General features: G+C 37.6%; 1 protein-coding gene across 5 annotated transcripts in view; it reads right to left on the bottom strand.

The window, feature by feature from the left end:
* Positions 1-188: 188 nt before the first annotated feature.
* WDR20 (WD repeat domain 20) overlaps positions 189-14,455 on the bottom strand; it is a 45,647-nt gene continuing 31,380 nt past the window's right edge. Inside the window, exons 3-6 of one of the 5 annotated variants that reach the window (XR_009274832.1) lie at positions 12,177-13,454; positions 7,127-7,257; positions 2,051-2,844; positions 189-1,054 (exon numbers count right to left, since the gene is read on the bottom strand). Coding sequence is in view for 4 of the 5 variants with exons in the window: in XM_058806589.1 (XP_058662572.1) it covers positions 7,168-7,257; positions 12,177-13,454 (1,368 nt within the window). In the remaining variant the exon portion in view is untranslated. Of the gene's footprint in view, positions 2,845-7,126; positions 7,258-12,176; positions 13,455-14,455 lie in introns of all 5 variants that reach the window. The other 4 variants (XM_058806589.1, XM_058806592.1, XM_058806590.1 and 1 more) reach the window with 4 other exon arrangements.

Genomic DNA, 14,455 nt, shown 5'->3' with positions numbered 1-14,455 from the left:
TCCATTAAATATGAAGCAATGTTCTAGGTAAGATATTTTTGAAAGGAATTTGTTCTACAAAGTTTAGGTAGTATTTCTGTACCAAACATTTAATTGAGCAAAGAATTGGTTACATCAAAAGTGATTGGATTTGAACAGAAAGTAAACAAAAATGCATATTCAAGATAGTTTAATATGTATTTTCTGAATTAGAAATATCACTTTCTTAAATGAATGAGAATTTCTAGTGTAATGATCCATTACTCCCATCCCCCATCACTGAATTACATTATTTATACATATAATACAGAGCCGATTGCAGTTGGAAACAACAATATTAAAATAAATGTTTAATAGATACAAAGGATCTTTTCTCCACAACATAGTTTTTCTGGTGTCTGGACACCAATTTTAAAGTAATTCTCTATAAGCATTAAACTATTTAAGTGCAAAACAATTTTGTTTTTAAAAAATCTATGATTGCAGCATCCATCTTCCTGAAAAACATTTTGAAGCCAGAAAGTAATGACTTTCATTTTCCATGAGTGCATTCCAGGCTGTCTTCTAGCCATCTCTGGTTAAAAAAATCAGTGCAAAATAAACAATGGTGAAGTACTAGTTTAACCATTGAACTTACTTGAATTTAAGAAACATATCTTATTATACACTATATATATATATATATATCTTTTATTTATATATTTATAGAGATTAAATTACACTGGACTTGAAAAGTATAAAGAAAACAAAAATGTTACTACTTTTTCCTGCAATACTAAAGGAAGCTTTTTGCTTTTTCTCCAATGCAAACTCTTCCTTGGGTGAGCAGCCTAGCAGGATCAGCTGTAGTGAGAACTCCTTACATTTGTCCTTTGCAAGTCACTATGTGATTCACATAATTCCATGTTTACACTCTGCCACATTATAATTTGTGATGCTCTTTGCCTGAAGAACAGCTCGTGGTTCCACTGTCATTACTTCTTGTCCTGCGTTCAGAGATTTGCTAGCAGTAGTGTGATGGCTATACTACAGTTCCACTTGGAGAATTGGCCTGGTTTTGGGATGACAATAAACCCTGCAAACAAAGCAGTTTACATTAATCCAGCAAGAGAACCTGACATGAATTTTATAAAGTTCTTAACCTCAACCTACAATGAGTACAGTTGATTTTTACCAACACTTGTTTATTACTTCAGACATCAGCACCTTCCCTCCTATGAAGGCTCTAAGCCAGCAGCACGGTCTCAGGCAAGCAGCGCACAGAGGGCTCTCAGACAGGAAGAAACGTGTGCCTTATGACACGGAATGGATCTGATCCCAGCATTTGGTTTAATCTACCTTGCACTTAGAGTCATAGTGAACTCTGAAACTTTAATAATCATACACCAAAAAAGTGAACAGCATTTTACTGGGGTGGTGTCAAAAAAATCTATTGCAATATCAATGTTTGACACCTGACCTGATACAGGGAAACACTTCATCTCTTGTATGTGATTGAGTATTACAAGGTTTGAATAGAAAAATAGATTGTCTAACCAAATATTTGTTTTGGTAATTTTAAAACAGAATTAAACACTGACAAGAGTTCAGTAGAGATTTCCTATTACAATTTAAGTTCCCACTCAGAAAAACTTGGTACCAGCTCTTCTAACTACCCTGCCATTCAAATCAAGAGACTTGTTTCACACACAGCCCTACGACTGCACGGTGCCCCTCACCACACAGAGGCTGCTGCTCTGGATTAAAGCAACTTCACCTTACAGATGAAACCTCTGGGTACCAATGGACAGATTCCATTTCAGATTTATGCACAGTAACCACTTTTTAATAATTCACACAAAATAACTTTATCAGGCTTATTCAGGAAAAGCTTATTGTCAAAATACAATTTAGCCTTATAAGGTCATTAGTTCTACCGAGTGCCAGCAGGCCAAGGGGCATGCTGGCAGCTGGAAGCACACTGGCAGCTGGAAGCACACCAGCAAATATCCCCATGCAACTCCTCACCTTGTAGGAATGATAAATGCACTTTCAGCAACTCCTCTAAGCAGCTCCCAGCTTATGTTCTTACCTCAAAATTAAGATCCTGGGACTCAGATCCATCAAACTAGACAAGATCAGGCAGCAGTTAGCATACAGACAGAAGACAGAATTATGTCACTTCTTCAGAATCTACAGGAGCTCTTTCAAACTTGGATCCAAGAACTGAGAGGTCATGATGATGGAAGTAAACCCTGACCTCAGAAGAAGTGGAAAGAGGGGAAAGAGGGCAAGACTGACTGGATTCAAGTCATCAAATTTCTGCTCAAACCAAAGCCCTTCTTTTTAAAAAAAACATCTGATCATTTCAGACATGTCATGAACCTGAGTAGTTTGCAGGATTTCTGGCAGACTGTATTTGCATATGGTCCATATGACATTTATATATAACAAAGCACATGGAACTTAACTTGGTGCCTTCCACAGACCTCACCTGAAAGAACCTGAAAAACATGTCTATTTGTATTTCTTTATGCAGGGGATATCTGACTGAAACACTGTTGAGGTAGACTGAAGTGGGTTGTTCTTTACACTTGACATTCAGGATGTACAAAGATCCTACATATTTCATGAGAACAAAAAGTTTCCTAGTTATTACTTATGGACTAGATGGTGAAAGAAGTAATAGGCAGAACTTTAGAGCAAACAAGCCACTGAAGCACTTCTGAAATTTTTACCAGGGAAGTTTTGTTGGAAAGTGACAAGGTTGAATCAGAATTCACTAGTTCATTACTGAAGCATTCTTCACAAGTCTATTAAATCCAGCAGCAACTGGAAGGTCTTTCTTGTCAGAAGATTACATCCACTAAGCAACTTTGAAGTACCCTGGAAAAAGACGTCCAAAGGTATTATTTTCAGTCTTAATTAAATCAGCAATCCAAACTGTTCATATGCAAATACGTGCTTTATAAGCACACAGGAAGCTCTAGGGATGGCATAATGTCAAGTCTTTTTCATCAGGCTCATAAACACCCTATACAGGAGAAATAAGGTGTATTCTAGCATTGGATTTACATTGTAACACAACCAATTACTGGGAAGCAAAATGAAGTTATTTTCCTAGGATTCCTCTAGAAATTGGCAGCTCATACTGAAATTCAGTGTGGTGCCTTATTCCCTGTGAACTACCAGCCACTCCAGAATGCAAGTTCCAAGACTAGGAACAAGGAGTCAGTCCTGGTTACACATCATAGGTGGTGAATGCTCCCTGCTTTGAAGAGCAGCAGCTCAGTGCAGATGGCTTTCAGTGAGTACCAGGAATTCCATGTATTTCAGTCCTTGCTCTGAATTAATTCTGCAGCTCTGAGCAGGCAAGCCAGAGGAACACCGAAGTGGAAATAACCTCAAGACCAATATTCTTTGTGCTTCTGCAGATGGAACAAATGTATGCAAGTACTGCCTTAAAACTTGGACTAGGCTATGATGCTGTTCAGAAACTCACTCCCAGGGGAGAGACCAGAAAGTTTGTGAGTTCTTCCAAGTACTTGATTTCAAGGACATCTTAAATATTCATACAAGAAAAGCAAAGAGTATGAATTTGGTTTTTAGGCACATAAGTTTCACCAAAGGTGGTGAGTTCTCAGTGGGTCCAGATTAAAACAAAAATTCTGCAGCATTTTGCCATTGGATCAGAGCCTCCAAGCAAGGCTATTCACAAGGTTGTGTGCAGTGTAACACAGTACATGGAGGAAAACAACCTAAGAAAAGCAAGTGAGGGCTCAAATAAAGTTACTGTTTTGATACAAAAGTTCTCAGTTAATCTCATCTGTGATACAAAGGGTGTGGGGTTGGAACAGTTGCAGTTACATTCTCTGGAAGAATACAATGGATAAGGTAATGAAAAAATATAAAAAGCTCCTGCCTGTAAAGAAAGAAGAAAGGCATTAGAGTGTAGTGCTTTCTGTGATGGAACCACCCAGTCTATCAGGTGGGAAAAGATGAAACAAAAGCTGCAGCAACAGCCAAGTGAGCTTGTTTAACAGCTGTGCCAGGAAACATGGAAGAGCAGAGCCACAGCTGCAGCTCTGCCGTGTGGTGCAGCAGCTTCAGGCTTAAGGACAAACAGATCCCACTGAGCAAGCAGCAGGAACAAATTAAGACACTGCTCAAAGTTTTGTAAATAATTGTAGTGTTTTATTAGCAGTAGTATTTTGTCAGCATATGAGTCTAGCAGGCGTGGGAAATGGAAAAATTATGAGCTCCAAGACAGGAATTTAGTAAAACAATATTCATCCCACCCTCAGAGGTAGCTGCTGTCATCTCAATGGGACAGTCCACAGCTGAGCAATGCAGCTCTCAGAGGATGGGGTCATTTTTCCTAAGTCAGTCACTGCTGTATTGAACACAGGCTGCTTCAGCTCTAGCTGCTAGGGCTATCCTGTTTATCCATGCATTCTCTGACTTCCTGAAACACACAGGACTTTGCACATCTGGTAGAAATACGCTGGCATGGGTAGGAATGAAAAGCCATAACATGTACAATCAGGAAGGCCATTTGCACCCGAGGTTGTGGCACTCATCTGCTGGGGTCTGTTCACTGCAGCAGCACAAACACAAACCCTCCTCCCCCTTTATGGGATTGTGAGGAGAGGGGTGGGTATATTTTTAAAAATTCCACATACAATCCAGACAAAAGTCTGGGGCTTTTTTCCAAAGACATGAAACATAATGTTTCACAAGAGAAAATAATTCCATGAAAGATCAGCATGTAATTGCTGTATTAAAAAAAAAAAAAAAAAAAAAAAGGAAGATATTGCAATATTCAATAGGAAAATAGTAAACAGTAGCCACTGAGTTAATATTTTCTTAATTTAAATTAGAAGCTGTTTAATTGGAGCCAAAGGTGCAATCATACACAGTTTCACTAATCTAGATAATAAACAGCAAGTTTGGACATGCAAGTAGGATCCAGAAAGTGCATGTCTCCTTCAAACAGCTCTGCTGGCACTCAGAACATGCTGGATGTCAAACTCTGCTCATCTTTCTACTTTCTGGTTTGAAATTGAAAGGTAGAAAAAATAAAGGGTACAACATAACAAGCAATCCAATGTAAAAAAAGAAAAAGTCTCATAGTACACTTCACTAATGCAATTAAACCAATTAAAATATGGCTGAATTAACAAACGCCCATACAAGAACGGTACTGGTTTGTTAAACCATTTCTACTACTGCCAGTATGTAAAATAATGGGAAGTTATTATTTGAAAAATACTCCAGGAGTAGTTTATTTTTTGGCCAGAATGGTGATATTCTTTGAGTAATTAGGGTTACTACCTAACTAGGGTTACACAGTATTGTGGACTGAAGCTTTGCTTGAGAAAAGAGCCCACGGTCCATTATGCTGTTTGAGCAATAAGACACAAAAACCAAAGTGAGATTTCTCACATTTGTTTAAAATTCTGTAGGTAAATTAGCTGCTTAGGTTTTAAGACTTGCATGAACAAAATCATCAAGTTCTTTATCCAAAGAATAAGTGTTTAACAGCAAAAGTTTCTGAACTGCATATACTCACTAAATCACATATTAATCTCTAACAGAGCAATAAAATTAATTTAATAAAAATGCTCAGGAAAGCACAGGCTGTTCATTCACATAACATGCTACAGAGAAACATTCTGTATGGGATTTAGGGGATAGAGCAAAGCTGTTGCCTGTCTTTACACAGTTTTTGTGTTCACTAAATGGGCTTTTAAATTTGTATTCCATTTGCCTTTTTTTCTCTGTTCTGATAACATTACACAAAAGTATAAATACATAAACCATTTGACACCAGACCTTATAAAAGACTGTAGCACCTTTAGGTTTCACTTGCAACTTCTCTTCTGTGTATATAAAGGAGTTACTCTTACCAGAGGTCACTGTCAACAAAAAAAAATTCAAATTCAAGGCTGGTAGAAAACCATCAGTAACTAAAAATCTGTCCAGTGGCACTAGGTGAATGGAAGATATGCAGGTCCAAGAGGAAAAAAAAAAAACTAAGATGCAACTACCTGGGTGCTTGAAAATGCAAAAAGGCTTTTGCCAGCAGAAACCTGACCTGGGCTCAAAAAATAGGACCTTAAGCTACATTCAAGTACTAAGGGCTCACAGGCTTATAAACTGTTGTTTCTCTACTTTTCTTGAACTACAAAAGTCAGTAAGGTGTAAAATTTTCAGTTTAGAAAATAATGAAATTGAGATAAACCAGGGAAAACCTCAAGGAAAAGGATATAACTTAAGGCAACCCCATGTGAGTTAGCCATAAAGTGACTGTGGTCTTAGAAGAAAGGAGCCGAATGAGTTTGATAAGGTTGAGCAGCACCTACCTAAAATCCAGCTTCAAAACCCAGAAAATAACGTTGTCTTAAAAGTTATCTCCTTGAGAAGCTTGTGCAACATTATTAAAGGCAAGTAAAATGACACCTTCATGTTTCAAGACATATTTTGCCAAATACTTTCTCTGACCACAAAACCTGTGGAAGCTGGGTTTTGTTTCAGGCTCACACTGACTATTGGGAAACTGGTTTGACCTACCAGTTCTTGCATCATTTGATATAAATGGATGTTCCAGAAGCATTCAAGCAGATTTCATTTTTTCTTTCACTAGCCCCTGTTCTTAAATAGGCATCAATGTTCTATGTATAGATCATCACAATGGTCAGTCAATACTTTGGAAGTACCACAAAGTTCTCAAGTTTACATAAGATGATTGCCTCAGCTTTAGTCTACAGAGTATTTTTGCATAAGAGACAAACGAGTCCTCCCTGTCAGACTGGACCCAAAGTAACGCACTTTTACACTGAAATTCCTCAAAAATGCCTCTGAAACACTTCAGTAAATAGCATTTGTTTGGCTTCTCTTTGTTAACAAAGAATCACTGCTGCAAAGGTGAGACAGTGCCTAACCCCTCAAAAGGAAGGGCAACATCTGAAGTCTTCACCTAAATTTGCTCCAAGAAATTTTGCAAAGTTTTAGCCTAGTTTATTTTAGTTCAGATGAGTTTTATCCTAGACTATTTTCTCCTAGACAGAAAATGCTTGAAACACCTGTATGAGCCATATCCTCGAGGCTGTAAATTCAGCAATCATTAGGCAAACACCAAGATCTAAAGCTGGAATAAAGAACATACCCTGCACCAGAGTCCACAGAGGAAAGAGCTCCTGTAGAGTCCTAGAAGGAATGACGACACTCTGCCCCAGCTCCTGCCGGACAGGTGTGCAGAGAGAATCTAGAGACAGCCATGTCTGTGTTCTGCTGAATCTGAGTTTAAACAAGTTTGAAAAGTGGTTTGGTAAGTATTCTGTTTCATGTTACTCTAGTCCTAAAAAAAATAGCTACCTTGAGTCATGACCTTATCAGCAAGCTTTAAACATCAAAACATCTGCATAGTCTTGAGATGAAACATTTTCTCAGAGCAGGTTACAGATGTGATCAACTTCTTACTAAAGCATGGCAAGTTAACAGTTTCATTGTGGCCATTTGTTCAGCACAGTGTGAGAGCATAAGACCACCTAAGCAATGCAAGATAAATTAAAACTCAAATGTGGAAAGGACTATTGAAAGTTATCTACATTTACAGTTCAATCACACATTTTTATTTAACATCAGTATACAGAGGACAACCCCAGCAAGTTATTTTGTAATGTCAAGTATTTAGTAAAGTTCTTCAGCTGTAACAGTGACAATAGAACAGCTAAAAATAAGCAGTATGAAACAAACATGATCTTCTTAAAATTATAAATATACCAACAATACTTCTTAAAGCTTAATTATTGCAACAGTTAAATTAACAATAGTTCATGTTAGAAAGGCTCTATGAAATTTATTCAAGTTGTCAAGAAATTAGATGGAAGTGTAAAAAGGAAATACATATGAATTTTACTTTTGATTTTCACTAAAGGTAGTCAATACAATTTTGTACAGTATCACCTAACATGTCAATCTTTAACAAACTCCAGTATACAGAATCATAAAATGCAGAAAAAATAGTTTAATCTTTACATGTAAATTGACAGTAAATTAACTGACACAAATTTTATTATTGTAACATAAGCAGGCCAGCAATTTAAATATTAATTTAGTAGTTTTATGTTGTTAAAGGGGCCGACATATACAGTCATTCCAAGTACATACTCAAATTTTAAGAGGTGATAATTCAGAACATGGGTTTTCTAGAAAGTGTTTAGTAAAAGTCATGTTATTTCCTAATCCAGACATCCTCATCATAATGCCTTTACAGGGTTATGATCTCTCCTGGCTGTACTGGAGCCACTTGTCACACCTCCTCACACACGCACACACACATACCTTGCTATAAATATCACACCAGTGTACTCTAGGTTTAATTCACCCTGATAATGTGGGTATGTGCAACTTTGCTACTGTGCACATTACAGAAAGCTTCAAATTTTAGCATGGTAACCTGAAGTTGTATAGCTGTGTTTCAGTTTAACTATAATCATCCCTGAAGTTTATACAGATACCGTATCACGTTGAAAGAAATCTATTTGATAGTACTTAAATACCAGCAATTGAACTTCAATTGTAATGATGAAATGCTCCTTTCCACTGAGGAAGAATTAGTATGTATAGCTGCTTGTCTCACTCAAATATAGTACATGAATGTTAAGTACTTTCACTAAAACAGAAGCCATACTAAAACATGATACTGTACTACAATTGTAGTTAACTAGAAAATTCAAGGATGTTATAATTTAAGTCTAAGTTTTCCTGTACAAGAAGTCAAATAAATAAATTCCATGTGCATTTGTTTTACAAAGTGGTAGGATGTTTCTCTTGCTAGGTTATACACTGCCATTTCACCCGGGGGTGCTTCTGGCCAATCTGACCTTGAGCTTTCTGACACAGGGAACTCCCCAGCAACTTTCACTCCCAGAAAATGGAGTCACTCACAGACAGTGAACAGTCAGTTCTGAAGCCCAACACAGAGCTCATGTAAGCAGTTACTCTGACCACTGAGTTCAGAGAAAACTTATTTTGCATATCCAAGTACCACTTTGGGGTTTTGTGGGTTGCTTTTGTTGGGGTTTTTTAATTGCTTCCACAGATCCTGTAACTCAGATTGACGTAGCTATAAAGATAACACAATAAAGTTTACTTTTATTCCTTCCAAATTCTGTTTCTGTATTTCTAGATTAATCCAACAGTTCTGTAATCCTGTTTAGGTTTCCCATCAGGGCCTGGCAAAGACAGGGGTGAGAGATGACAGCTAATTGTCACCATGTTGAGGAGAAAAGCTCACACTCTTGTTAAGGCAACCTATTTTTCTGACCGCCCTGAACCTTTCACAGAAACCAGCTAACAAAAAAAAAAAAAAAAAAAAAAAAAAAAAAAAAAAAAAAAAAAAAAAGAATAAAAAATTGAAACTAATGAACCCTGAACTTCATCCAACTTGTTTCTAATTGAATTTTGCCATTCACTTCACTTCACTGACTGGGAGTTGGCAGAGCAGTTCTGGAAGCGCAATGCAAGAACAGCACATCCCGTGAGGAAGCTCAAGGTAGGATTTTGTACACACTGAAGCAGTAATTTGGAAAGTTTATAAACAAACTGTCAGGACAACGTCAGCACTGCACAGACTATCAACTATCACAGGGATCATGGCTGAACAGACACTTCTGGATTTATTTTCCACTCAGGGCAGCACAAGCCCAACCAGAAAAATAAACAGAATTTGTCATACACTGTCAAATTATCCAGCACATGTTTTGATGGCTGTTGGAAATGAGAGGGAGAGGTAGCACTGCTCAATGGCAATTACATTAGACACTGCAAGCCTCCTTTGCTTTTCCATCCAATTCTTTCTTCAGGCTGGCAGTGGCATCAAATTAATGAAGGCCTTCTGAGGCAATGATGGAAGCAGCAGCAAGATTCAGAGGCTTTTACTCTATAGAGTTGGCAGACAAAAAAGTGACAGAGCTTTAAGATCACTTGGGGAGCCATATGTCAAAGGAAGACTAGAAATAGCAACTTTAAACCCCAGAGTAATGGGACATGCTAGGATAAAACAGCTGGTGAAACAGAAATGATGGTATATAACCCAGTAAGAAAGACATCACCATGAGTGTTTTATACTTTGACAATTCTCATTAAATAAAATTAAGTGCTTTCCTATAAACAAAAAGGATGCTCATAACGTCCTTCTGGCACAAGTATTTTCCTAACAAAGCCCTGTAAACATGCCACCAAAATTTAGTTTTTACCAGCAGAGTGAGCTCACTAGAAATGCAAGTGAAATCAAAAAAACAAAATAATTTGTAAATTTCTAAGTAAATACATCCTAAAGAATATGGCATTTACATCAGTGTGCAATATATTAATTTTGAAAGTGATAACTTCAGCATGAAAATTACTTACCTGTAGTTAAAGTTTTCCATATTGGCCAATACATAAATCCTGATTTTTGGTACTGCATACTTTATCTCTGAAATATTTGAAATGTCATATTCCAAATCAAAGTCAATACACAAAAATATTTAAGTTATACTCAGTCTAACAAAACCCACCTCAGCCACTGAAAAATAAATGTGACAGTGTAGTGTTTAGTAGTATCCAAAGGAGTTTTAGAAAAAAAGAAAATGTAGCTCACAATAGCAATCTGAGGCACTGCTGTATTTAATAAGATGTGAAGTGCACTGAGTCACAAAAGTATAATTGCTTTAATACTTTCATTTTGAGCAAACATTTTAAATAGTTTAGTGTTTTAAGGGAGTGTTGGCATTTTTTTTTAATTAATGCTGGATTTGTAGTTCTCAGGCAAAAAATACTTTTAGGTAACACCCTCCTCCCTTCTCCCATAAAGGGGTTTTCAATTTTAAGTTTTAGATTCAACCTTTAAATATGCATTAAGATGCAGAGCAGACACAGATTTTTACGCACACGTATGCTGAGACAAATTTGATAGGATCTCAAAAAAGCCTACATTATACAAACAATTTTAAGAAAAATAATTGAGTGTTACTTGCAAGTTTATAGTAATGAAGATGTGGTATCTAAATATATACAGAACCTCTACTTCAAAAGTCAGATTTATGAACCAAATGGTTAAAATCTAACAAACAACAGATTTTCATTTAAGTTGCTCAACACGGCATTATTCAGGTATTACCAGATCACTTCTCTCACTTCAGGTGATAGTCTACATCCCCTTTCAGAAATTTTCACAAAAATAATGGTCCTTTTTCTCAGATCAACTCTGGAAATGTTTTCACAGCTGTATTCCTTTGAACTGTTGCTGGCAAGCAGAGCTATTGTAGCACAAAGTACTTTTTAATGTAAGAATCACCACATTTAGCTTCAGTCAAAATTTAGCTATCTATACATTGGACAGAAGAAAAATAAAATATTATAGGTGTTCAAGTGCATCAACAACAAGAGTGAAAACTAGTAATAGACTAATGTAGGTTCAGCTGATGGAACTGGTGCCATCAAAAACACGAGCTTGTAGTGGTTGAACTGCCTTAACAAACCTGACAGGAACAGAACACTCAAACTACTGAGAGAAAGCTTGCAGGATTTTCCCTAACTTAAATACATAAATCAAAACCTGGCTATAATTAGAGTTCCTTGTTAATACTGATTCACAATTTAAGAGCATAAACTACAGTCAGTACAGGGCTCACAAATCTGTGCATAACATGGCTGATGTTTTAATAAGAAGTGGTTTCACATTAATGGCAGGCCACCACAGAAAAGAATGGAGGAATAAAACACTTTGGTTTTCACTTTTTCAGAGGCTCACATTTCTCATTAGACTTAGAAGCAGCAGCTTTTCATAAGCTACTCTCATTGGGAGTGCTTATTTTTTAGAAAACATTAGAAGGATTATGATTATTTTAGTGTTTGACAGGTTTTACTTCAATTTTTACATAAATAGCTTTCACCATATTGTGGTTATGCTTAAGTATAAGAACACTGATCAATAGTTTAGATGCACAGTATTTATTTCTTCTGCTGGAAGGCAACTATATTTAATAATTGTATCCAAGACACTTCAAATCATTCAGAAATATGGCATGCAGTATCCAAAAGTATGGCTCTGAGGATATTTTTTTACATTAAGCATAAAGAAATTTTATATTCAACATTCATTATATTTCAAGAAAACTATCTATTCAGAGTTCTAGCTCTTTGATGCAGCATTAAGGATTAAAACTTACCACTTTACCAGGCCTTGCCCATGTGCAAATAAATCCCTCCTGACAAGCAGTGACTATACAGTCTTCAAGAAAAATTAACACAGTCAGTCTTTCATGTGCTATCTTTTTACAGATAAGAGGCTCTAACAAGGGAACATCTTCCATTCGGGGACAGAGAGGTGTTCCCAAAGTTTTAGCTGGGTCCGTTTTGGTTTTAGTAACTAGGTTCAGTTTGTCACTGCTCTTGCTAGATATATGTCCCATGCTATGGTTTCTCTTGTGATCTTTTTCATGGTGTCTTTCCTTCCGATCGTGTAGCGATAAGGTTGCAAATTTACTAACGCCAGAAGCAATGGCACCATCCATGACACTGCTTTTACTGCCAGCGTTTGAGACTGCAGAGTGTGGAAGGCTGTTTGACCGTGGAAGAGGAGGGGGTACAGAGTTTCCAGGTGTTGTGATACTGTTTCCATTACTTCCTGGGTTAGTTCCACCACTTCCCGCAGGTGGACTTGTGGCATTCATGACATTTGTATGTGTCCTTGCTCTTGACAGAGGTTGGTGGGGGAAGAGGATATCTTCTGTAAGATCCCACAAACACAGCTGCGTGTCCTGGCCTACCGAACCAAATCTATACGTAACACTTACTGGACGACTGTCTGTAGAGTTCCTTTTGGACAGTCTGGACTGCGTGCTATTTGCTCGATCTCTGCCAAAATGAAGGTCTTGGAAATCCTCATCGCTTCCGCTAAATTCCATGGGGTCGCTCTCTTCTACACTAGTGGTGTACGGATCAAAGGCCACCACGCTGACCCACGATTTGTGTCCGTGGCCTCGCGCTATGACTCGACAGTCCACGAAAGACCAAACTGTCACCAAGTCATCCTCTCCTCCTGTCACTATGTATTTCCCATCGGGGCTCCAACACACACACAGCAGTCCTCCAAAGTAGCTTTTCATTGTACCATGCAATTCCACCGAGTCAAAGTTAAACACGCGAAGAAAACCATCCTGGCTCACGCACGCCAAGAACTTCCCATCAGGGGAAAAGGCAAATTCATTCAGGGCACCCTCACCTACTGTCCATTTAAGCAGAGGGTTTCTTGTGGATTTACTCTTGCAAGTGTGCACTGCAAAACTCTCTCCTTGTTTAAGTAGCTGGTAGTGCGGGGCTGTGGTACCACAAGTGTGCTCCACGTTATACAAGTACATATTGCCACTGGAATGAGCTACTAGGAAAAGGCTTTCCGAACCTGGTACCCATTTTACACAGGTTACTCGGGACTTGTCTATTAGTCTCTGTGAAAAACAAAGAAGATACACATCAGAAACTCTGAAAATTAAAGTTTCCATGATTAACTGTAAATCTGAGCTTTCTGGGGGATGAGGAGCAATACTTCAATAAAGTGAACTTAACTTTCTAGACAGGAACTATGTTGGTTACTGTATTTGCTAAAACTTATCAGGCAGTAAAGGGGAAATTATTTTCAGACCAAGTACTTTCAAAGGTTATTATTATGGTCCAGTCATCTGCCACAAAGACCGTACTTCAGTCGAGCCAATCTGTTCTGAATCTAAAGGCAGTGTTCTTTGGTTTACTTTTCCCTGTGTAGGCTGAAGAGCATGAGAAGGAAACAAGAAAACACTGAATAAACTAAAGGGGAAAAAAGGCAGTTACTCATCTGGATTACAAGCAAACAGGTTACAAATCAACAACAGTAAATTTAGGCTCTGATTTTATCTGAAATCACAAATAAAATCCAACCTTTAAAAAAACATCTACAGCTTTTACTGATTCAGGGAGCAAAGGCTGCATACACAGTGACCCTGTTATCATGTAAGTCAGTAGGTAAATGCACGGGCTGGGTGAATTCACAAGAAATCACCAACTTTTCACCTTGGAATCCCCAACCTCCAATTATTTTTCTTTCAATAGCCAAGGACCTGTCAATACCCTGTTACCATTTGATTAAGCACTTTCCTTTAAAAAATAACATTTTAATAGTGTTCATCATTGCAAAAGAATGCACACACATTAAACAAACATTCCTGTTCATAATGTCTTCAATGCCCTAAGAACTGAGAGGTGAAGTTTGACTCCTCTGACTACTGTAGCTCTGGTGGACTTCCACAACTTACCATGTTGTCCATGGCACCACTCAGCTGTAACTTGCAGACAAGTAATTCTTTACAAGCACATTCAAGATTTGTATTTGGTATATTGATTGAAAGCAGAAACAAGAGCTGAGCTACACAAAAGGCAAGAATGCAAATATAAAGAGCCTAAGGAATACCAGAAC

This window comes from Ammospiza caudacuta, chromosome 6 (genome assembly GCF_027887145.1).
Source record: "Ammospiza caudacuta isolate bAmmCau1 chromosome 6, bAmmCau1.pri, whole genome shotgun sequence".
NCBI lineage: Eukaryota > Metazoa > Chordata > Aves > Passeriformes > Passerellidae > Ammospiza > Ammospiza caudacuta.
The sequence above is the reverse complement of the archived record's forward strand: the minus strand, read 5'-3'. Positions and strand labels throughout refer to the sequence as shown.